Source organism: Heteronotia binoei, chromosome 13, assembly GCF_032191835.1.
Source record: "Heteronotia binoei isolate CCM8104 ecotype False Entrance Well chromosome 13, APGP_CSIRO_Hbin_v1, whole genome shotgun sequence".
NCBI lineage: Eukaryota > Metazoa > Chordata > Lepidosauria > Squamata > Gekkonidae > Heteronotia > Heteronotia binoei.
This window is the reverse complement of record NC_083235.1, coordinates 32,194,855-32,218,342: the sequence shown is the minus strand read 5'-3', so window position 1 is coordinate 32,218,342 and position 23,488 is coordinate 32,194,855. Positions and strand designations below refer to the sequence as shown.

Here is a 23,488-nt window from a genome sequence, read left to right as displayed (position 1 = left end):
CAGGATATAAATAAATATTATTTCTTTATATATTCACTGTAAATAATTCCAGAGGGGCGGCCACCTTGGTGTGTTGAAACAAAAATAACCAAGAATCTTGAGAATCTTTAACAAAACTAAGTTGGAATAAAACAGTCGTTCGTGCCAGAAGACTCCCTTTTCACACAGCCATGTCCAGGAGTCCTCTGCACCTTATTGCCTTCATCTCCACATGCCCAGAGGCAACCAGGGTCAGTGCTGAAAGCGTTTTAATTATTGACAAATATTGCCCCTTTATTAGGGGGAAGATGATGGGTAGGCGTGATAGCCTGTCTGTAGTTGCAGAAGAGAGGAAGAGTCCAGTAGCACCTGGAAGACTAACTACATTTGAGGCAGGGCAGGAACCTTCGTGAGTCACCACTCACTCCGCCAGAACAGGGCCAGATCTTTGCAAGAAGAAGCCCCGAGGCTCCTCCTCCTCCCCCGCGCCATGAGGTAGCGGGGGGCTGGGCAGAGGGTTTGTGGCGCCCTCCTTCCGCTCTCATGGCCACTCTAGCTGAGTCCGTCTCGGTGGTTTGGCGGGTCTTCCAGCCACGCCCCCCTTCCCCCTGGCTGGCTGGTTCGCCGCTGTGCCTGGGCAGCCCCCCTTCCAACTGTTGCTGCTGCTGCTGGGGTGAGCCCGGGCCCCTGGGGCTTGGGAGTTGTTGCCACGTGTTTGCTTCTGCGAGGCAAGGCGCGGGGTGGGGAGCCTCTTTCTTCCTCTGGCGTGAAGGATGGCTCCAGGGTCTCCAGCAAAGCTCTTGCCTGGAGGGGGCTGGTTCCAGTGCGAGGGGGCCACTTTCGGGGAGGCGGAGCGCACGGGCGGCTTAGCGCAAAGAGGGCTCGGCCTGGGGGGATCCTTGCAAAGTTCTTGCAAGCGCCCGCTTGGAAGTGTTCTTTTTGGAACTGAATGCAACGTGGGAAGCGTTTCCCCGTGGGGATCGGGAAGGAGAGCTTCCCCACCCCCACCCCCGGTTTTGCATGTGCGCTGGGCGTGTGCGTGTGTGTTCCCGGAGTCTTGTTCTTTAGGAGGGCCTGATATGTTGCCTTTGCAAGGGGCTTTGTTAGGATGAGCTGTCTGGGGAGAGGGTGGGGGGAGTGTTCTTCTCGTGGGTGGGGGGTGCGTGTGGGTGCATGAATGACACAGGCGAGTCCCGGAGTTGGGAGGGGTAACATTAGTGCTGTTAAGTAACTGTTAGAAACAGGAGGCTTGTGATACTTTGCAAACTGTTCACAAATTTTTGAATTCTAGCTTGAGCTTTTCATGGAGCAGAGCCCACTTCTTCAGATGCAATGAGTGGATCTTCGTTATGCAGTCATTTTAGGTAGGAGGCATGAAAACAAACATACAGCACGGTCAGAAGGGCATGAAATACAGTATGAAGTGTAGTTATGTAATATTCTGATCTAATCTGAGGAAAATACAAAGACCCTTCACTTTTTATGCTAAGTTATTTAATACTTGCAATGGGTGGAGAGGGACAGGTTTCTTGAACGCAATAGAGACTCTCAAGCTTTTTGAGCCTGCAGGCACGTTTGGAATTCTGATATGGCACAAGTAGTGTAGCGGCAAAAATGGCTGCTGCAGGAGGCGGAGCCAGCCACAAAATGATTGCCATGGCTTAACTTCAGTAATGCAGGTATAGATCCTTGTGCTGTGTTGGAAGCTGCTGCCAAGCAATATTTTTTAAAAATCTCACAGCCAATCACATCTCCCATCAGGGCATTATTTTTTGTAGCATTTTAGGCCACACACCTCTGATGTAGCCAATCCTCCAAGAGCCTACAGGGTTCTTTTTACAGGGCCTACTGGAAGCTCTTGGAAGATTGGCTACATCAGGGGTGTGTGGTCTAATAGGCAAAGGAGTTCCTGCTACAAAAAAAAGCTGTGTCTCACATAGTCATTCAGAAGCCTTGGTGGGTGCCATGGCGCTCCTGGTCACCAAGTTGGGGACACCTTGACCTACAGAATGGCAAAAATCCCAAATTCTGGTTCAGCCCAGTGTTGTTTTGTATTTGAGTTTTACATTACTGGGGTGGGGGGGGTGCATTTCCACCTACCCAAGCTGAAAATATGCCCGGAAAATAACCAGTTTGGTGTAGTGGTTAAGTGTGCGGACTCTTATGTGGGAGAACCGGGTTTGATTCCCCACTCCTCCACTTGCACCTGCTGGAGTGGCCTTGGGTCATCCATAGCTCTGGCAGAGGTTATCCTTGAAAGGGCAGCTTCTGGGAGAGCCCTCTCAGCCCCACCCACTTCACAGGGTGTCTGTTGTGGGGGAGGAAGATAAAGGAGATTGTGAGACTCTTAGACTCTTCGGAGTGGTGGGCGGGATATAAATCCCAATATCTTATTATTATTATTGGTATTTTTCGGGCATATTTCAGCTTCCCAAATATATTCAGGTTTTCTCAGTAAAACAAAGCAAAAAAAATGGCTGTGGTTGGCTTCTCTTGCAGTCTGGTTTAAACTGGGGTGCAAGAGAAGCCAGCCCAAGATCAGCTGGGTCGGTGGGAAGTTGAGAGCTCCCCGTCATGCAGCATTGCACTGCCTTCTGCTGCACAGTTCCTGGGCAGCAGGAGAGGGAAGCCCAGCCAGGATCACTGCCTGTAGGGAGCCTTTCTAAATGTTAAATTGGATTTTTAAATCAACCTTCCCCCACCTTGCACGGGACTCAGGGCAGTTTACAACAGTTTAAAACAAGTTAAAACCATAAAACTATCTATAAAACATTCAGAACACTTAAACATATTAAAACAAGATGGCAGTGCTAGCATTCAGTAATTGGGTGGGGGGGAAGGGAGGGTGCCAGATGTAAAGAACCATTACTGGCCTCAATCAAAGACTTGGTAGAACATCTCTGCCTTACATGCCCTGAGAAACTTTAATAACTCAGGCTGGGCACTGACGGCAGAAAATTCCAGCAGGCTGGTCATGGTCAGCTGGATAACTTTGGGGCTGGGGATCTCTAAAAGGTTCTTATCTGCAGTTCTTAATGCCCTTTAAGGGACATACCAAAAGAGATAGTCTTGCCACTTCTACTGCTCAGTTTAAACTGGGTAGTAGGTGAAGCCAAGCCAGCCCTGCAATCAGACTGGTGTGTTTTTTTTACCAGCATTTTACGGTTCTGTTCTCCTGTACCCGTACATTTTCAGGAATCCTGACGTTTTTGGGGGTTCAATAGGTCTGAACCAAAAAAAACCAGTAAAAAAAATCACACAGCCCTACTAATCACATTTCACTTTTTATCTCCTACACAGTGACAGCCCTCTCCTTGCATCTGAAGAAGGGAAGTTCTCAACAGCTTATTTTGGAATAAAGTTTTGTTAGTGTTTAAGGTGCCCCAAGACTCCTGTTTGCATGCACTGAATTGGGCTAACAGGGTGACCCATTTTGAAATGAGCTATTAGAGGCTGTTGAAAGAGTATGGAACATTGTCTAAAACATACCAGTAGGGAGTCTTGGAAAATCTGAGCTCTGGCTGCTGTCTGGCCAAAAACAAACCCGAACTAAGGAAATAGCGTATTGTAGAACTAAGGAAATAGCATAGAGTTTGTATTCCAAAGAGCGATTGTTTGGAGCAGTGGGGGGAACACACAAAGTGACTGTGGCTGTGGTGTGGGCTCTGCTTGTCTAAACTAGTCAGAGTGATTCCAACTGGTGAAATCATTATTTGAGGAGAGGGGAAAGGGTTCTACGATGTACACCAGTGGGTCTGGTTTTCAGAGGGACAGATAGATGGTCGTGGTGCATTTTGTTGCGCAGGAGAGAGTTAATTAAGTTAGTGGTCTATGACAATTCAGATTCTCTTCTACCGTTTGATTCGTTATTGCCCGGGATTTTCTGTACATACAATCACTATGATGAATTGGAATCCCTTTACCTGTAAGCCAGCCTTGTGTGGGTGTGTGACTATTTTTATGCCATCAGGGTAGTGATGAGAACGCAATGGCTGTAGAGTGTTATGGAGCCAGGAGTGAATAACAGTGTGCCCTGGTCTGAACATATGCCCAAGTAGTGCTGGGTAAATGGGGATCCTTTGAGATTCAATGGAACTGGGGGATGCTAGAGGCATGATAGAAAATCCCTTTGAGGAGTTAACAGCAGAGATGGTGATTTTGGCTTGTCATGCAGAAAAGTGGAAGTTCCCCTTTTTGCACAATTATGAATGGCATTTGAGCCAGAGTTGCCAGTTTTGTGTTAGGTAGTACTTGGAGATTTTTAGGGGTGGAGCCTGAGGAGGGCAGGGTTTGGGGAGAGGAGGGACTTCAGTGGGTGTAATGCCATAGAGTCCACCGACCAAAATAGCCATTTTCTCCGAGTGAACTGATCTCTGTCACCTGGAGAGCAATTGTAATAGTGAGAAATTTCCAGCCACCTCCCTGGAGCTTGGCAACCCTAATTGAAGCCATGCTGGTGCGTGTTGCCTCCAGCTGGCCAGGCCTCCACATGTCCAGAAACACTTTCTCGTCATAGTATTCTCTGTCTAAGATGTCATATTGAAATTAGTTTTTGAGACATTAAGATGCAAGGTCAACAGTAACTAAGACTGGATTTTTTAAAAAGGGAAGGAAAGCACTCAAGTCAAGTCAGCATCTTCCAATAAGAAGGAACCAAGTCTTTAATGTACTGTACCTGCCTCCCGTAAGGGGAGGGGGCAGTGGAGTTAGGCTTATTACTGGAGGGAGAATCTATAGGTGCTGGAGCAATCATCAAAGAGCATGGTGTAGTACTTTGGAGTGTCTGACCTTGCAGGGTTGTTGTGAAGATAAAAAGAAGGGAGACCCATGTGTGCTGCCCTGGGTTCCTTTTAAGTAAAGAGAGAGGTAAAAAAAATGCATTGGATAGATATAAAGATACGTCAGTGGGGGGTGTAGATCAAGATGGCTAGTCACGTTAGTCTGTAGCAGCAGAAAAGAGTAAGAGTCCAGTAGATCATTAAAAGACCAACAAAATTTGTGGCAGGGTATGAGGTTTCACGAGTCACAGCTCACTTCTTCAGATACAGCTAGAATGTGAGTCCATCTGTCCTATATATGGGAAAGTGAAGTGATTTCAGACGCTGAATGACGATAACGCACAAATGACAATAGTAGGTGAATAACAAGAGCAGGCACGATTGGATTAGGCGTGATATGCAGAGGCATAGTAGGTGTGAAGAGATCTGCATTGGTAATGAGAAAGGAAACCTAGATCTTGATTAAGTCTGGATGAATGCATTATATTGACTTCATTATCTAGGGAGTGTGTGTGTGACATGAAAAATATGCCAGTTTATAGAAGCACAAAGTGATCTGAACTGTGGGGCATGAGAGGAATGGCCAACCTTCTAACTAACTGCCTTTGTTTCCCTTGATCTTTTTTAAAAGCCTTTGTGGCCTCTTGGTAGGAGGGGGGCTGCCAAGATGGCCATGGGGGTTCAGGACCAGTACGAGCCAGTGGCAGAGATCGGCATTGGGGCTTATGGCACCGTCTTCAAAGCCCGAGACCTGCAGAGTGGCAAGTTCGTGGCCCTCAAGAATGTTCGGGTGCAAAGCAACGAGAACGGGCTGCCGCTGTCGACTGTGCGCGAGGTGGCCCTGCTGAAACGGCTGGAGAACTTTGAGCATCCCAACATTGTGCGGTGAGGACATGAGGACCAATGAGCCCGACCATCTTGGGAGGGGAGGAATATAAGGGCAAAAAAAGAGCCTTACTGGATCAGACCAGTGGTTCATCACACAGTCCAGAGCTCCCCATTTCCCCCCTTTTTCTTTTCTTTTTTTGTATTTGTGTGTTGGTGTGTGTGTGTGCACTTGGAAGTTGTGGTGACCCCTGGTTACTGGCCCCTACCGAGACCCTGAAGGATATTCAGATATTCAGACCCTGAAGGATACTCTCAACTTCTGGTATTCCAAGGAGGTCTCCCATCCAGTTGCTTATCCGAATCAACCCTGCTTAGATTCTGAGATCTGACAAGCTCATTCTTTCTGAGTCTGAAGGTACTTTAGAAATGCTGAGGAAAGTCTACCATAAAACGGCTGCCACACAAGGTAATCCTAAAATGGCTGCCATGGGGGCCAGGGCCAGTCACAAAATATTGGGATGTTGCAAGGCAAGCATCTTCCTGTGACAGGTGTAGCCATTACTGACTGGATGGTTCTTCCTGGATTCTCTGAAGCACCTCCTGCTCCAGGGAGGTGGGGGAAAACCAGGATTGGTTGTTCATTTTTGGTAAGAGATGCTTTGTCGAAGAAGCAAATGGGCTTCAAGAAACCATTGGTGGGTGCCATGGGGGCCATGATAGGAATCGCTGACCCAGTCCATCATCCTGTTCCACATAGTGGCCAAACACTTACCCTGAGGAACCAGCAGGCAGAGCACAGTGGCCAAGGCCTTCACTGATGCTGCCTCCTAGCACTGGCATTCAGAGGGCAAGGGCATACTATGGCTAATTTCTATGAAAAAAATGATGAGGTTCAAGGATGCCTTAGAACTTTGGGCAACCTTCCTTTTAATCCCAAACATATCGGGAAGGAGGTTGTGCATTCTTCAGATGCTTGAGTGCGTGGGATGTTCCAAGGCCAGGATGCATCATTGAAAATAACAATTCAGGTCTGTGGCATGGCTTAAATCAAGCCCTTCTTGGCCGATGAAATCTTGCCACCCATTAAGTCAGGAGTGCTTATCCAAGGCTGTGTCCTTCTCTGGCAATATCTCATTTCCCAAAGTCTGAAGACTACTCGGCAATAGATTGATGATAACTTTTCTGTTTACACTAATAGAGCACAAAGTCCTTCATAAGAACAAGTGTAGCCTGTGGTGTCTGGGCTTGGATTGTTGAAATGGCAGGTTTCACTTGAGGGGATGTGGGGGAGATGTTTTGTTCAGAGAGGACACATCTGCCTTTGGTTCAGAGCTTAGAACCAGCCATCTCAATGCTGAGACACCCTTTTTTGGGAATTGTCAGGCTTTTCTCTCCCTTTCAGACTTTCCATCTTCTAGGACACAGGAAGCTCACATGCTTTAGCAACTCACTGGCTGCTGTAGCCCATTGAAATCCCAGGGAAAGATCTGCTCTAGGCAGTTTTTAGTTTAGTTTATCTTATACAGGCTTTTCCTCTGTGTGCTTCTTAGCAGACAGCTTCATTGCTGGTTCTGAGTGGTGCCTTTCCAAGGCAGCTTTGATCCGGCCCTGGGCAGGCTGTGGTCGGGACAGGAACAGGAGGAAGGTGTGTGCATGTAGTCCGTCTGCCTGCCATCTCTGGGGTGACTTAAACTGCCCATTTGTAATCACCCATACTAGCCTTGTTAATTGGTATTTCTGGGATTCTGGACCTTGAAAATGGGCGGGAGCTACATCTAAGGGACAAACCAGAAGATAACCACATCCCTGAGGCTGCCAAACATTGCGGCACCATTTTAGAGCTTAGCATTTAACTTTTCAAAACACTATGGAGGCTCAGCCCTGCTGGTCTCCCATCAGGCCCCATGCCATTTTGGAAAGTTAAAAAACTATCTCTCAAATGGCTCCATGTGCTCTGTAGAGGGTTGGGGGAACACAGTTATCGAACAGTCTGGCCCACAACTGTCCTAATTCTCAACGTTTCCTGGATTGTCTCCACACCCATTGACTGCCTTCTCCAGTACAAGCTTTGTTCATCTGCCCAAACCCTACCAGCTTTCTTGAGTGGGCAAAACAAAAGAAGCAGACAATTGGCTGACCATTGGCCTGTGCTAATTCAAACCTCATCATGACAAACCTGCAGAGCTTCCACTGTTATCAAGTAGGAAAGGTAAGGTCCCCTGTGCAAGCACCAGTCGTTTCCCACTCTGGGGTGATGTTGCTCTCACAGTGTTTTCACGGCAGACTTTTTATGGGGTGGTTTGCCATTGCCTTCCCCAGTCATCTACACTTTCCCCCCAGCAAGCTGGGTACTCATTTTACTGACCTCGGAAGGATGGAAGGCTGAGTCAACCTTGAGCCGGCTACCTGAAAACTCAGTTTCCGCCGGGGATTGAACTCAGGTCGTGAGCAGAGCTTAGGACTGCAGCACTGCAGCTTTAACACTCTGCGCCACAGTTATCAAGTAACACTCTGCATTATCAAGTAAGTCAGATCCAAATTCAGGCCCTCTGCCTCCAAGGCCTACAAAGTGGGAGTGACCTGGACTGGCTATTCCATTCCGCCATCTGTGGCATCTATTAAGAAAAGTATGCAATTTACAACTGGGTTGTGTTGATTTAGGAAGGCAGTTCATAATAGAGATTAGTAAATGGTTGTGGGCAGGGCCAGAATAAGGAGAATTTCCAATGGGGGTTAGAAGTGCCACTGGAACAAAAGTGGGGAGGTGATAGGTATGATGGATGAGATATCATACATGAGGAGAAAGGGAATAATGGGCAGTGCGACCACATGGTTGGGGTAGCTCACCTTAAAGTGGACAACATCGATGGGCAGCTGAATAGAATGGTGGGGTAATGCCAGGAATGATCATTTATGAGACCATGTGCATGAAGTTGCCTTATCCTGAGTCAGACTGTTGGCTTATTGAGGTCAGTATCATCTCGCCCTGACCTGGATGGCCCAGGCGAATCAGATCTTGGAAGCTAAGCAGGTCAGTACTTGGATGGGAGACTGCTCTGCAGTAGCAGGCAATGGCAAACCACCTCTGAATGCCCCTTGCTTTGAATACCTTACACAGGGGTGCATAAACCTTATGCAGGGGTGCAATGAGTGTCATTTGTTATGAGGGCCGGATCTGATGTAAATGTGATCTTGTTGGGCCAGGCCATGTCAGGTTGGGCCAGGCCACATGTATACCTATTTAAGATTAGGTAGCAGAGAGATAAACCTTATAAAGGACACAGACAAATACAATACATACTTAAAATGTTAGCATTTATTGGTCTTAAAGGTGCTTTCTTTGAATTTCTCCCATGGGATCTAGGGAACTGAGCGAAGGAAGCTCTGGCTCTTTCCTTCCTTCCCCAAGAGAGGGAGGAGCCTCAGCCAATAGAAGGAAGAGAAACATGGCTCAGTAGCTCTGCTGTGCAGTTGCGGGAGCCTGGAAAAAAAAGCTCTGCCTTCTCCCATTCCTCCTCAATGGAGGAGGCTCAGCCAATGGAGAAAATAGAGGTTTTGTTCTGTAACTCTTGATTGAGCAAGCCTTGCAAAGCAAGCTGTTCTGCAGAAGGAAATGAGATAGGGAGAAGGAAGCAAATGACAGCCAGTCGCTCGGGCGGGTGGGGGGGGGCTGATAGGAATGTACCAATGTTTATTGCTAAATTAAAAATGATTGTTCATTTTAAATGCTGTAAGCCGTCCTGAGCCTGCTCCGGCGGGGGAGGGCGGGATATAAATAAAATTTTACATTACATTACATAGGAACCCTCTGGAGGCCTAATTTGGCCCCTGGGCCACATGTTTGACACCTCTGCCATATGAGGTTGCCATAAGTCAGCTGGGAGTTGATGGGTGCTTTCAGACAAGAGATTTGGCCTGACCTAGGAACGCCTCTCCTGTTCGATTTAAAGCCGCACGTTCACACAAACAATCTACTTTCCGAGCCCAGCCTGTCCCCAGACGCCTCCTATCTGCATTTAAAAACTACCTGGATTATCCCGGTAGCATCCCCCTGAATCGATTGTAGGTCGCATAATTGGCTGATGTCTGAATGTCCTGGCGCGACTCGTGAGCGGAAGAGCTGTGTGATCGCGCCAAGCTGTTTCCAACATAGTCAGGATGGGTTTTTTTACTAGCCCCTCTTCACAGTGCACTTGCACGCTTCTCCGCATGAGCACACACACAGGGGTCCCTCACAGAAAAACCACCCTTTCCGCAGCGGAGACAGGCTAGCAGTGTGAAGAGGGAAGCATGGATTGCTGTTGGAATCCTGCCGCTTAAATGGATCTGCCTGAGTTGGATTTTTTCGCCGGGGGATGCTATCACATCAGTTTCCCACTGTGATAGTGCCCGATGTCACTCCACCACTGTCATCTACTCAGATAGGATGTGGCTCTCCAGGGCCTTAGGTCTTTTGCACTACTGTTGCCAAATTGGAGCTGCCAGGGATCGAGCCTGGAACCTTTGGCATGATGAGCAGGTGCTGTACCAATGAGCTAGAGCCTCTCTCCCTGCCTTCTATGTATCTCCCCACTCTCGTTCCAGTTGACAATATTGGGTCTTGTAAGCTGTTTCAATTCCATCCTGTTCACCTTATCAGGACAGAGCTGTTTTGAGAATTGTGTCCCCTTCTTGTAGTACAGAAATGTTTATGAACCATCTTTCCCCTCATCCCTCTCTAGGCTAATGGACGTTTGCACGACAACACGGACTGAACGTGAAACCAAAGTAACACTGGTGTTTGAGCATGTGGATCAGGACCTTAGAGCGTACCTGGATAAAACGCCTCCCCCTGGCCTACCAGCAGAGGCAATAAAGGTAATTCTTCTGGGTCCTCGGTGGGATCATGGACCCGTTTAGGGAAAGTACCAGTTTTCTGGGCAGGTGCCTGAATATAAGGTTTCACACAACATTGCATGTGTGGGTATTGATGCAGCATGCTTTATTGCCTTGTTCAGGACATGATGCATCAATTTTTGAGTGGCTTGGAGTTCTTGCATGCAAACCGCATCGTTCATCGTGACCTCAAGCCTGAGAATATCCTGGTAACCAGTTCCGGTCAAGTCAAGCTGGCTGACTTTGGCCTGGCTCGTATCTACAGCTACCAGATGGCTTTGACACCGCTGGTAAGTCTACCTGATCTGGATCTAGCAAGAATCCCGGATGATTTTTTTTTTTAATCCACGGTTTCCTCTTGTTCAATATTGTTCAGTTGGGAGGTTCACTGCACATCAGTTCTCAGACTTTTGAGATAGTGGCTTAGGAAACCTGTTTCTTAACACTTGTTCCTGCTGGTGCAAAAGGAGATGCCCAAGAATCTTATGTTGTGGGTGGGTTATGTAAGAGGGCAGTTATGTCCCCAGCCACAGACTACAAGGCTGGACTAGCAGTCTGTGAGAATGGGAGTTGGTGTGTGCTTGCTGGATGTTATGGGAAAGAAAAGCAGTTATGCATGCATACATAGACAGGCAGTGAATAGCTGAGATGTATTTCCAGTATGGCTTTACCAGCCCAACACCTGGAATCATTTCAAGTATGTAACTTGAGGTAAGGTCTTCTCATAATTCCATAGCCCATGAGTTCCTTCTCTCATAATTCCATATCCCATGAGTTTCTCTTCATGAGAGACAGTTTGGTGTAGTGGTTAAGTGCGTGGACTCTTATCTGGAAGAACCAGGTTTGATTCCCCCCGCCTCCACTTACACCTGCTGGAATGGCCTTGGGTTAGCCATAGCTCTGGCAGAGGTTGTCCTTGAAAGGACAGCTACTGTGAGAGCCCTCTCAGCCCCATCCATCTCACAGGGTGTCTGTTGTGGGGGAAGATTGTAAGCCGCTCTGAGTCTCTGATTCAGAGAGAAGGGTGGGGTATAAATCTGCAATTCTTCTTCCTCCTCTTCTTCTCTTGGACTGGACATATTAATAAGTGTTGTGATGAAATGAGTGAAGAAGACTTGTGCTTTACTTACAGATGCTACTATCTCTTGTTTCCTTCCACAGGTAGTTACCCTCTGGTACCGTGCACCAGAAGTGCTGCTCCAGTCAACCTATGGAAGCCCTGTAGACATGTGGAGTGTTGGCTGCATCTTTGCAGAGATGTTTCGGAGGAAGTGAGTGCAGCAGAGAGGATGTGGGACAGTCTGTTGGATTGAAGATGGTTGTGGGCACATCTGACCAAATTAGAGGAGTGGGTCATGGGCTTGCTCTAGGCTAGAGAAGGGATATGGTGGGGAAATACATTTTGCGTAGGTTGCTAAAATGTCTGCAGTGGCTAGATCCAATGATGCTCTGTACCAGAAATGTGATGCAGTTAAAATAAAAGCACCCTAGAAATGCTGCTTGGTATGGTGGACTAGGACTTTGGAGACCTGGGTTTGAATCCATGCTGTTCTGAGGAAACTCACTGGGTGACCTTGGGTGTGTCCCACTCTTAGCCTAACTTCCTGCACAGGGTTGTGGTGAGAACAAAATGGATAAGGGGTGAACAGTGTTGAAAGGTGCTTTGGGTATTAGAAAAGCAGAGTACAATTTAAAAACAACAACTGGTACTATATCTGATTAAAATCTATGACAATATTTGTAGGGTTTCTTTGGTGTTTGCAGAAGTCTGTGTGAACTAGCTTTTCTCCAGGAGGGGTGGGTTTTCTTTAAATACATTCTTTTGGAGTCCTTAGACTTGAGCAGAAGGCATTGTAAATAAAAAGTAAGATCGAGGGGTCAGAATGGGTAATGGTTAGAGTCAGAATTTTTGCCTCCAGACTCCTATAAGAAGTCCCACATATCCCCTCCCCCTCACCCCGACTTTACAAGTCGTTGGCAGCCCCCTGCCCCTTATGTCTCCCACTGAAGTTTAGTGAATCATCTTTACCAAGGTCAGCGACACAGCTGGGGAACAATAGATTAGGGCTGGGCCTGCCCAGAGCTTCTGTTCCTGCTTATCTTTCAGGCCGATGGAGCAGACAGACTGTTGCCACATCTTTTTTCCACAGTACCGCTCCCCACCTCCTCCCTATCTGGGGGGGCAGGGAATGGAGGTTGGGGTTGGAAGTGAGCTGAAGTTGGCCTGTCTTCCTTCCCCTGCAGTTATTAAGCAGACATGAATAAGCAACGTAGAGCCTTCTGCTGAGGAGTGGAATTCTTTCCAAAGCATGTTTAAAAGGCTTGTTCGTTCTTTCTTTCTTTCTCTCTCTCTCTCTCTCTCTCTCTCTCCCCCTCCCTCCCTCTCCCTCTCTCTCCCCCCCCCCCCGCTACTTCTTCTGAACTGTGGAGGAAGAATCTGCCCAAAGTGTCCTTCATTGTCAGAAACATCATGATTTGTCAGAAACATCGTGATCAAGGATGGCATTAAAAGAATGTTTCACATTATAACAATATTCTGACATTGAAGGCAGAATAACATGTAGCCCTTGCAGTGATCAACTGTGTGATGCTCTCATGCTGTTGTTCTTGCACCTGTGTCTTAAGCCCTCACTACAAAACAATAGCCAATCATGACTCTGAGGCCATAGCTATATATGTAGGTTTACTGTTCTGCTAAGCAGTGGGCTCTCTAATGTTATCTGTGTGGGAATTATATGGAAGGTGAAAGGGCTCCAATTGGTCCCATGTTTGTATCACTCTTCCTTCTCGGCCTGGGGTTGTCCTGGTTTGTTAATGGCTTGTGACTGTGGTCTAGCTATCCAAGGGCTCTGCATATTTGTGAGTTTAGTGGATCCTTTTGTTCAAGCTGCCCTCATCATCCAGTGGCCTTGCTGACAGAACAGTCAGATGACTACTTAGTATGAGTGTTTGGTCATCCCACACTTGCTCAGAGTATTGTAAGCCGTCTTATGGCTCCATATTGGGCACAGCAGTGGGGTTTTTATTTGGTTGCTTTACTAGTCCAGATCCAGCTGTGAGTAGCTAGTGGGAGGTAATTGTTAAAAAGCTGATTGCATACTTAGAGGCCACAGTCTTGTAAGCATTTTCTGGTTCTCTGTCTTGCCTTACAAGTGCAGAAAGCCAGTGCAGGGGGAAGAGAGAGAAAACGTGTTAAGTTTGATGAAGCTGGGGGAACTGTGCACAGGTTTGCTACAGTGAATGGCCTCTCCCATTTTTCTCCCTTCCTATCTCCCAGCTGATCAGGGTGATTAAAAAAAAATCCCATTTTCTAGACAGGAACGTGTCTACAAGTTCTAGAGCTTTTACTGGTCAGCCCTCCTTCCTGGTGGAACTGCTTTTTGCAGATGACAAGAAGGGCCTCACTCTGTCGGCTCTTTTGGAGGCTGTAAAAAAGCCAAACTATTCAGAATGGCATCTCTTGGAAAACTGGGTCACCTGACGTGGTCTAACCTTTGAGATCATAGTTGAGGGATGGAGCTGGTGTGACAAGAAATATTGTTTGGTGGTTTTATTCCTGGTTTTGTTATGGTTTTTAATAAACTTGCATTGAGTCCTCTGCGGAGAAGAGTGTGTTAAAAATACCATAAATGTGAGGGTCATGCTTCCAGGTTGGGGAAATCCTATAGGCTGGGTTCCTTGTTCTTTTGTGGTAGCCATTTCCCTCTCGATAAACCCTGTGTATTGGCTCATTCATCACTCATCTGGGTGGCTGTTAGGCCTGGGTTAGGAGGCAGGGCCTATAGCATCCCACTGCAGTAACCACAGTTCTCTTTGTGCTCCTCAGGCCTCTCTTCTGTGGCAACTCCGAAGCTGACCAGCTGGGCAAGATTTTTGAGTGAGTCCCATGCTCTTCCTTTGTTCTGGGGGCCAAGTCACCAGGGGAGATGGCAGTCTCTTCTTATGTCCCACCCCCCCCCCCCCCCCATTGGTTCTTCCAGCTTGCTCAGCACAACCTTGACGCACTTGGGGTGACTTGCCTCTTGATGAGAATTCTAAACCAAGGCTTGTGTAGTTTGTGAGTCAGGGAAAGGGAAGTGTCAGTTTCTGGGTTGTGAACACTCCCTTTCAGTTGACCTTTCTGCCAGATCACAAAACCAGCTGGCCAGAGGCCACAGGGGGGAGTCAGCTGATCATTGCAGTTAAGTGCTAAGTCAGAGTTAGGCAATCTTTTGGATCAAAATGCCAAAAGTAAAGAGAAGGGAATGCAGCAGCTCTCTGTGAAAACGTTTGTATGCTGGGAAGTGGGGTGGGGAAATTATGGTTGCGCTTTGCTAAGCACATTGGGAGCAAGCAGGGTCCCTTATGTGCTGCCTAATGGTTTTACCTAGAGATGTGTTATTTCAGGAAATTTTGAAGCTATGGGGGAGGAAATGAACTTTTAAAAAGAAAAAAAAACCCAGAAATTTTGGGAAAAATAAAAATATATGCCATACTTCTTGTCCTATCAAACCTAAACTAATTTTACTGCTCTAACATAAAATGCACTGCATATTTAGCATATAAAAGTGAGGTTTGAGGGGGAGGTGAAAAGATCAACCACAAGTCATGTCAAAAGGACAACAGAAGGCATTCTGTAGTGGAAAAAGGAACAAAAGCCCTGCATACTTCCCTCATGAAGATTAGGTATCCTAGATGCAGAAACACATCTTGGACTTGAGCTATCTATGTCTACGTCATGCACCTTTAGTAGCATTCTTCTCATTCTAAAAGAGAAAATATTCCATAGGGGGTTTTTTCAATACTCCCCCAAATTTCCAGTTTTTCCATTGGAAAACTTCAAAAAGGGCTTTGGAGGGAAATGGAGAGAATAGGTTTTTCCCTTAATGTTTCTGTTCCCCCCCTCCCCCGGCCGTCACATCTCTGCCTAGGACCCACCTCAGTCATGTCAATCTGATGCATGTAAACATACATATCACCTTCTCCAGCTCTATCAGCCCCATAATAATGCCTTAGGAGCTTACCTTGTTTGTTAGGATGGATAATCTGCCCTGGGTGCCAGGCAAAATGGCCTTGTTGTTGTTATTCACTGCACATGTTGAGGGTTTCCTGTCCTTGCTAAAGCGTAAAGATGAAAAAGGAATTAAAAGGCCTGTTGCTGGTTTAAATGCCAGCATGGCTTAGCACCTGGTAGGAGTGGGAATTCCCATGGCCCCCAGATTCTAAATTGGGAATCATGAATGGACCCCCCCCCCCAGTCCTACTGATTCCCCTCCTTAAAATGTTTGTGCATGAAGGTATACACATATGCATGTGTGCCACTCCACATTGCAGTTTGCAGTTGGACTGGCTTGAATGAGCTGAAACAATTTGTTGTATGCATTCCATGCTTTTGTATACCAGTGCTTGAGTAGCAAAAAACCCTGCTGATTTGCAGCAGGTGATTGACTTAGGTGGTTTCAGGTCCTTCAAACTCTGAGGGCTTTTGTCTTGTTAGCAAATCCAGTCATTACATCTTCCAGTTTATATTCCCAGCTCAATACTAAAAACAAATGTTTGATTTGCCTGTGAAATTCCCTGGAAGCGGTATCCATTTTAAGAAGGCTGGAAATGAGATAGGTTTTATGGTGCTGTTGATGCATAGCTAGGAATTCTACAGTAAGAATAGCATTTTGGGTGTGGTGGCAAGGAATGGTGGTGACTACAAGCATAGACAGCTTCAAGAGGGGATTAGATAAACATGTGGAGAAGAGGTCCACCAGTGGCTTTTAGCCACAGTGTATAGATGGAACTCTATGTCTAGGGCAGTGATGTTCTGTATTCTTGGTGTTTGGGGGAGCAACAGTGGGAGGGATTCTGGAATTCTGGCCCTGCTATTGGACCTTCTGATTGCACCTGGGTTTTGGCCACTGTGTGACGCAGAGTGTTGGACTGGATGGCCTGAACCAACATGGCTTTTCTTATGTTCTTGTTCTAATACCTTTATGTTCTAATAACTTTTCCTACCAATTAGTAGGGGCTGTGTTTTTACAGGTGATTATTGTTGTCTGCCTTGGGTCCCAATTGCATTAGGAGATTATATATTATATAAAGGTGGGTTATATAAATACCCTAGTATGAAGTGTTTTAACTTTCCCCTGCTGGAAGGCACCCTAAGATGAGGCATTTTTAGTCTTGCAAGTGTCCAGTGTTATTGCTGCCTTAAGCTATTCTACAGGAATGCAAAAAATAGGGATGTGAAGAAACCCAAAGTTAAATGTTCCATGATGTATTAAGCTGGAAAATTTGGGGGAAGAGAAGAAAGGCTTTAAAAAAATAGGTTTAAAATTTTATTCATGATTATTTCTTTAAAACATTTCTCAGCTGTCTTTGCACCCAGACAGCTTCCTGAAGGCAACCAACATCAAAACATTTCAACATTAAAACATTCAGGATAATAAAACAGAATTAAAATAGAGTGCATATAAAATATCCAAGCAATTCAGTAAGAAACATAAACACATAACAATCAGGGAGGAGGGTCATTAACAGTTATGGGGGTTGGGAATATGCCAGACAAAACAAAAATGGCTTCACCTGCTGGCAGGAGACAGACACATCTCTTTTAAGAGTGAGTTCCCAAGTTTTGGGGCCATGACTAGGAAGGCCCTTTCTTGGGTTAGCATCTAGCCTCAGCTGGTTGGGATGCCTGAATCAGGGTGTCTGAAGGTGACCTAAGTGGATGGGTAGGAGGTGGTCTTTTGGGCATGCTGGACCCAAGTTGTACCAGCTCCTTGAATCGGGGTCAGAAGCAAATTGGGACCCAGTGCAAAATGGAACAAGAGTGGAGTGATAATGGTCCCTGCATCCCACTGCCGTTTAGCATTCTGGCCACAGCATTCTGTACCAACTGTAGCTTCCAGGCAGTTTTGAAGGGCAGCCCCACATAGAGCACATTGTGGTAATTGTTACCAGGATGTGCACCACAGTGACAAGATCTTTCCCACCCAGGAAAGCTTGCGGCTGGCTCACCAGCCAAAACTGGTGAAAGGCATCATTGCCACCTGCTTATTAAGAAGTAAGCTTGGGTCCAAAAACATTTCCCAAGCTTCAAACGTGTTCTTTTAGGGGGAGTGCAACCCCAGCCAGAACACAAGATATCCCAATTCCTGGGTCAAATCTTCTCCCTCACATTTAGCACTTTTAATATTTCTGGAGTTGGTTTGTTAGGCTGCATCTATGGTTTAGGCCTTGTCCATCCCAGAACTGTCTCCAGAAACCTATTCCTTTTGCTCTTGATATGTTTGGTGAGAATTGAAGGCAATATGGAAAGGGGGCGGGGGCAGGGAGAGGCAAGGAGGAGAATGAAGAGAGTTGATGACTCTTGTTCATATCTCACCCAAGTAGCTATTTGCAATTTTGGTTTTTCCAGTCGCTAAAGATTTAACCTTCAGTCAACAGCATCAGAACCCTTTTTTACTTACAAGAGGAGAAGAATTCTGGTTAGGCTGCTTGACAGAGAACTTGATGTCTCTGAGGTGGGACCTTTCTAGCCACACACCTAAAAATAAGTGTTGCCTCAGGACACCCAGACTACTATGGGTAATATGTTCTCTTTGACTTGCAGTCTAATTGGGCTCCCATCTGAGGAAGACTGGCCCCTGGACGTATCTCTGCCACGCTGTGCCTTTACTGCCCGCCTCCCACAACCTGTTGAGAAATTTGTACCAGAAATTGAGCTCCCGGGAGCCCAGCTGCTTTTGGTGAGTTCCCCAAAAGAGATGAAAAGGGAAAGCAACAATTAGATCTATTAGCTACAGATAGGGCATTGGGAAGGTAGATGGGATGGTGGCCACTGAGGAGGTATGTGTCATGGCTTACTGCTAGATGACATGGTTACTGTGCAGTCTTTTCCAGCCTTCATCTCTTGTTGAAGGATCTTGGGTAGTAGCACCTATTGAGAAAGACCATTCCTTTGCCCATGACTCTGGAGAGATTCATGGGGGCCATCGGGCTTCTAGCCTCCACATCCAGAGGCAGAAAACATTTGAATACCAGTGTTAGGAAGCGATACTGGGGAAGGTTGTGGCCTCTAAAGAAACCATGGTGCTTTTGTGTACTATGTCTACAACGCTTATCCTTCCTCTGTTGGCCTTCTTTAGTAACTGGTTGGCCACTGTGTGAGATAGGATGCTGGACTAGATGGACTGTTACTCTGTTCCAGCAGGACACTTATATTCTTAAAGTACTGAGCTTGGTGGACTAATGGGCTATCTTCATACATGGCAGCTACCTATGTGTACATGTTGAGCTTTAATGGTGTGTACAGAAAATAAGGATGTGTGACTCTCATGTCCTGGTTTGCATTTTCAACCACATCCAAAGCCACTCCGAGGCTGCTTCCATACAGAGATTTTCCCTGCATGGGCATCAGGAACACATGAAACTGCCATATACTGAATCAGACCTTAGTGCATCATAGTATCATCTACGCAGACTGGCAGTAGCTCTCCAGGGTCTTAGGTGGATGTCTTTCACATCACATACCACCAGATCCTTTAACGGGGGATGCCAGGGATTGAATGTAAGACCTTCATTCTATACAGACACTCAGCCTCTGAACCATGGGCCCCTTCCTGAATCTTCTGGTTAAAATGTGGAATTTGCTGCCAGAGGATGCAATGGTGGCCACAAGCGTAGATGGCTTTATGAGGAGAGCAGGTGATTAAAGGGAACCGCCACAATCAGCAGCAGTAACCTTCTTTATACCAGCGCTAAAGAGACAACACAGGGAAAGTCCTTGGCTTCTATGCCATGTTGTTGGCCTTCCTGAATTAACTGGTTGGCTGCTGTGTGACACAGGTTGCTGGACTAGATGGTGCACTGGTCTGAGCCGGCAAAGCTCTTCTTGTATTTTGATAATCTGATAAAAAGCTTTGTTATGTTTCATACGAATTTACTGCCCACCTTCTGCCTATATGTATGGGCTGGAAAATTCTACTTAACTGTATTTGAGGAAGTGTGTGTGCGCACAAAAGCTCATACATTGAATAAAGCTCTGTTGGTCTTAAAGATGCCACTGGACTCAAACTTTGTTCTACTGCTTCAGACCAACATGGTCACTCACCTGAATCTTGTATTCTTATGTTGATCAAAAATAAATGTCCCTTGACTGGCTCAGAGGAACTGTGGGATGACTATGCCCAGCTTACCCTTCTGGATGTCCACCTGTAGCCACTACAGGGAAAGGGAGGAGCTTTCTCATTTCAAAATGCTGCTCTTGAACTGTATTATTACTTTTTAAAAAAATTCAGACCAGCATTCTAGTGCTACATTCATGTAAGTGGAAAAAGCTGTTCAGATTCAATGTTTTTTTCCCTTTTATCTAACAATGTATTGCAAAGTCCCTCCCGTTAATATCATGGCTTTTATGCTAGCAGGAACGGGCTGTAGGATATATGCCATTTTGGCTGCATAGATCAATACTTGTGCTGATATATTAGGAGTCAAGAAGGGCTGTGGCTCAGTGGGAGAGCTTCTGCTTTAAATGCTGAAGGTCCCAAGTTACATCCCCAGCAATATCTCTAAGTAAAAAAACTAGGCAGTGGGTGATGAGAAAGGCCTCTGCTTGAGATCTTGGAGAGCCGCTGCCAGTCAGAGTAGACGGTACTGACTTTGATGAACTGGTGGTCTGATTCAGTATAAGGCAACTTCATGTGACCTTCCAGTTGTTGCCTTACATGGTTCAGTCTAGGAACATGTGTAAAGCTCTTTGGTCTTGGCCCATCATGACTGCCAAGTTGTGGACAAAGTACATGTTCTGTTCAATCAGCTGGACTGTGTCTCCGTATGGTGAGTCATTCATTCCTTCTGCCCATCTTTGGGGATGGGCGAGGTCATTTGCCTGTGTGGGAAAGAGGCAGATGAAGGTTGGTGATTCAGCATGTGGTGGCAGAGAGTGACTGCTTACCTTTCACGTGTTCGTGCTGTCTTTGAGAGCTGCAGTGAATAATGTCCTGTGCAAACACTCCTTTAGTCATAGCAGCACATGGAGCAGTACTCCCCCCCCACACACACCAAAGTGGGGTTAACAACAGATTGGGCTGTGTATTGGTAAGCATTGCTGGAATTAGCTGGGGGAAAGCACAGCATGTTTTCTTTCTGTTTGTTTAGTGCATACCAAAGTCTGTCCCCAAGTTCTGTTTTTGTACCGTCACTTGTTGATCTTGCATGGGAAGGTTTGGAAGCAGGCCAGCTTGGGCAATATTTATATGTGGTTCTAATGGATCTCCTGTTTGTCTGTCTAGGAAATGCTGACCTTCAACCCCTACAAGCGCATCTCTGCCTTCCAAGCACTGCACCATGAATACTTTCAAGACAAAAGGGCTGTGGACGGATAGCTTGCATACAGACTTATGGGAGAAGGAAAGACTGTACAGAAGACTTGTGTGCATATGTGTGTGTGAGGATAATATTGTACCACACTAAGAGGTTCTATCTCCAAGCCTCCTGGCTGTGCTGGGAATTAAGGGTGGGCAAGAAGCGAGTGTTGCTGGCACGCGTTTAAGGATAAAAAGTGCATCTTGCGGGAAGTGCAATGTTCCAAATCTGTCCCACTTTGGAAATGGTGGGATTCTTGTAATATCTCTGTGCCGCCCACACTGTACACATTTCATGTACCTGGGTTGATTTCTCCCCCTTCCCAGGTGTTCTTGATAGTCCCGTTTGTTTATCGTAGGGCCCAGTTTGAGGTCTTCGCACTCACGTCGTCTGTGGATTCTTTGCCAGAGGTATCTCCAAGGCCTTTTTTTTAAAGAACACTTTTAGAACAGTTTTTTACACAATAATGTTGCTGCCTTTTTCACATTCCTGTGGCTGACAGTTGGACACTCAAATCCTGCCTTCACTTGTTACAGAGCTTCGTGAAAATGGGTGCAAGAGGATATTTTTGTACCAATATTCACAATTTTTTTAAAAAAAAAATGTTTTCAAGAGCCAAGACCACTCAAGGACATTCCTGTATCAATGTGTTGTCTTGGTCTAGTGATTAACAACTTCTGTTTTTGATTCTAGTCACTTTTTTTTAAAATGCTTCTAAAATGATGATCTTCAATAAACGATAAAGATTTGGGGGGCCAGGCAAATACAACTGAGTCTTTTTTCTCCTTGTTATCATTTGACGAATGCCTTCTTGTGGGGAACAGGATGGAACTGTACAGATGCCGATGTTGTGATGTGTTCAAATAATCTGCATCAGCTCTTGGGGCACTATGGCTTTGAAGAATGCTTGCCAGTTTACTGCTCAATTGCGCAAATTCTATTTCTGGGGAATTGTTGAATAAGAAAATCCAAAATTTGATTTTTATTTTATTTTCTTAAGGGGACGTGTTGAATTTCTGAACAGACATGCCTCTGTACTATCCAGGGAGTGGTATAGTTAGGGAGGGGAGAGAAAGAGCACTCAGCTTTAGCTTGTATCCTTCTCAGTGTTCCCTCTAAACTCAGTTGGTATGAGCTAGCTTATAGATTTGTAGTCTCCAGCTCACACATTTTTGTCTTAGCTTAGGAAGGATTACTCCAGGGCACATTAATTTATGCAGTAGCTCACAACTTTAATGTCAGTAGTTCACAAAGTAGAATTTTTGTTCACAAGACACTGCAGCTTAGAGGGAACATGGATTCCTTCTCATATAAAACATGCCCCATTCCTCAACTTCTTGCTGTTCCATTGATTCTTCTAGAATCATAGGACTCACAGAGTTGGAAGGGGCCATCTAGTCCAACCCCCTACTTAATGCAAGATCAGCCCAGAGCATCCCTGACGAGTGTTTGTCCAGCCGCTGCTTAAAGACTGTCATTGAGGGGGAACTGCCACCCAGTTCCCTTTATATGAAGGCATTTACCTGAAACCCTAGTGAGTTTTGGCCAGTAGGCATTGGGACAACAGACTGGCTTAGCATCAGGCAGTTGCATAGGCAAGGACACAAAGTTTGGATTCACAATGTGTTCCTTTCTTTTCACACACCCCTGCTAAGAAATCATAATTGGATTGTGACATTTGTGAGGTGAACTACAGGGAAACTCTGAAAATCGTGCAGTCAAAAACACAGGCAACATTACAGTGCCCTCCTATCTTTGGGAAAGGGTGTGGCATTTTCAAGCCCGCTTAATGCACTCTGTGCATGTGGCAGGGTATGGCTTGAAAAAGATCAGTTGCAAATTTACTGTTGGATAAAGAACCCAGGCCCTGCCAGATTCTTAACATTTACCTGTGCTGGGGAGTATTCACACACAAGACTAGACATTATGCTCCACCAGAAGTTCCCAGTGCAGTGCTTGTGGGCACTGCGGTGCCCATCAAGTGTTCTTAGAAGTAAGGGGCAGGTGTGCTCTTGCCTAGGGGGGCTTCTGATTGGCCACTGCCGATCTCATTGACTATGCAGATTAAAACAACATGGTCTCAGCAGCAGCTGCCACCACAGTGGTTCTATTAGCAGCTGGATTTCCTTGTGTGGACTGAGCAGTCCAATTGCAAACAACTGCTAGAATGCAATGCTGAACAATGGGGGAGGTTGCCCAAATAGCAATGACTGTGTAAGTAGATATTGTCAGCCTACCTAAAGAGGCTAAAGCAGGGGTGGGGAACCTCCGTCTCGAGGGTTGTATGTGGCCTTCAAGGTCACTTGGTGTGGGCCTTAGGGATTACTGGGCTGAACTGAGCCATGTGGCAGTCTCCCTGGGGCTTGGCTGGCCAGCGAGGATCGTGGGGCCTAGCTGTGCTGTGCAGCAGCCTCCCCAGGGCCAGGGAGGGATCACAGGGCCCAGATGTACTGTGCGGCAGCCTCCCTGGGACCTGACTGGCTGGCCAGAATTGCTGCAGGGACTGGACGTTACTGTCACAGTTTAGTTTGCACTTGATTATCCCAGATGGTGTGCCCTAATATGCTAATATTAGAAGATGTGGTCAGATATGCTATTGAGTTCCTGCTGGGCTTTTTCTACAAAACCCTGGACCTATGCATTTGCCTAGGGCGGCGGGCTGTGTGTGTGTATGTGTGCGTGCCAGATTA

The 23,488-nt window shown here is 46.3% G+C and overlaps 2 protein-coding genes across 3 annotated transcripts in view; both read left to right on the top strand.

Moving 5' to 3' along the window:
* METTL1 (methyltransferase 1, tRNA methylguanosine) overlaps window positions 1–23,488 on the top strand; it is a 1,067,043-nt gene that overhangs the window by 233,515 nt on the left and 810,040 nt on the right. The gene's annotated exons all lie outside the window — the stretch shown is intronic.
* CDK4 (cyclin dependent kinase 4) lies at window positions 396–21,564 on the top strand. 2 transcript variants are annotated; one of them, XM_060252206.1, is made up of 8 exons: window positions 396–652; window positions 5,389–5,642; window positions 10,307–10,442; window positions 10,583–10,750; window positions 11,622–11,731; window positions 14,287–14,337; window positions 18,046–18,181; window positions 20,726–21,564. In XM_060252206.1, exons 2-8 carry the CDS (start codon window positions 5,425–5,427, stop codon window positions 20,816–20,818), a joined length of 912 nt encoding a protein of 303 aa, XP_060108189.1. In that variant the 5' UTR covers window positions 396–652; window positions 5,389–5,424; the 3' UTR covers window positions 20,819–21,564. The 2 variants fall into 2 exon arrangements, with proteins under 2 accessions (XP_060108189.1, XP_060108190.1); XM_060252207.1 differs by lacking the exon at window positions 396–652 and adding an exon at window positions 1,271–1,343.

Coding starts and splice junctions, on each gene's coding strand:
- CDK4 (XM_060252206.1), top strand. CDS start 5,425: ATGGCCATGGGGGTTCAGGACCAGTACGAGCCAGTGGCAGAGATCGGC. Junction 5,643..10,306: donor GAGCATCCCAACATTGTGCG/GTGAGGACATGA, acceptor ATCCCTCTCTAG/GCTAATGGACGTTTGCACGA. Junction 10,443..10,582: donor TACCAGCAGAGGCAATAAAG/GTAATTCTTCTG, acceptor TGCCTTGTTCAG/GACATGATGCATCAATTTTT.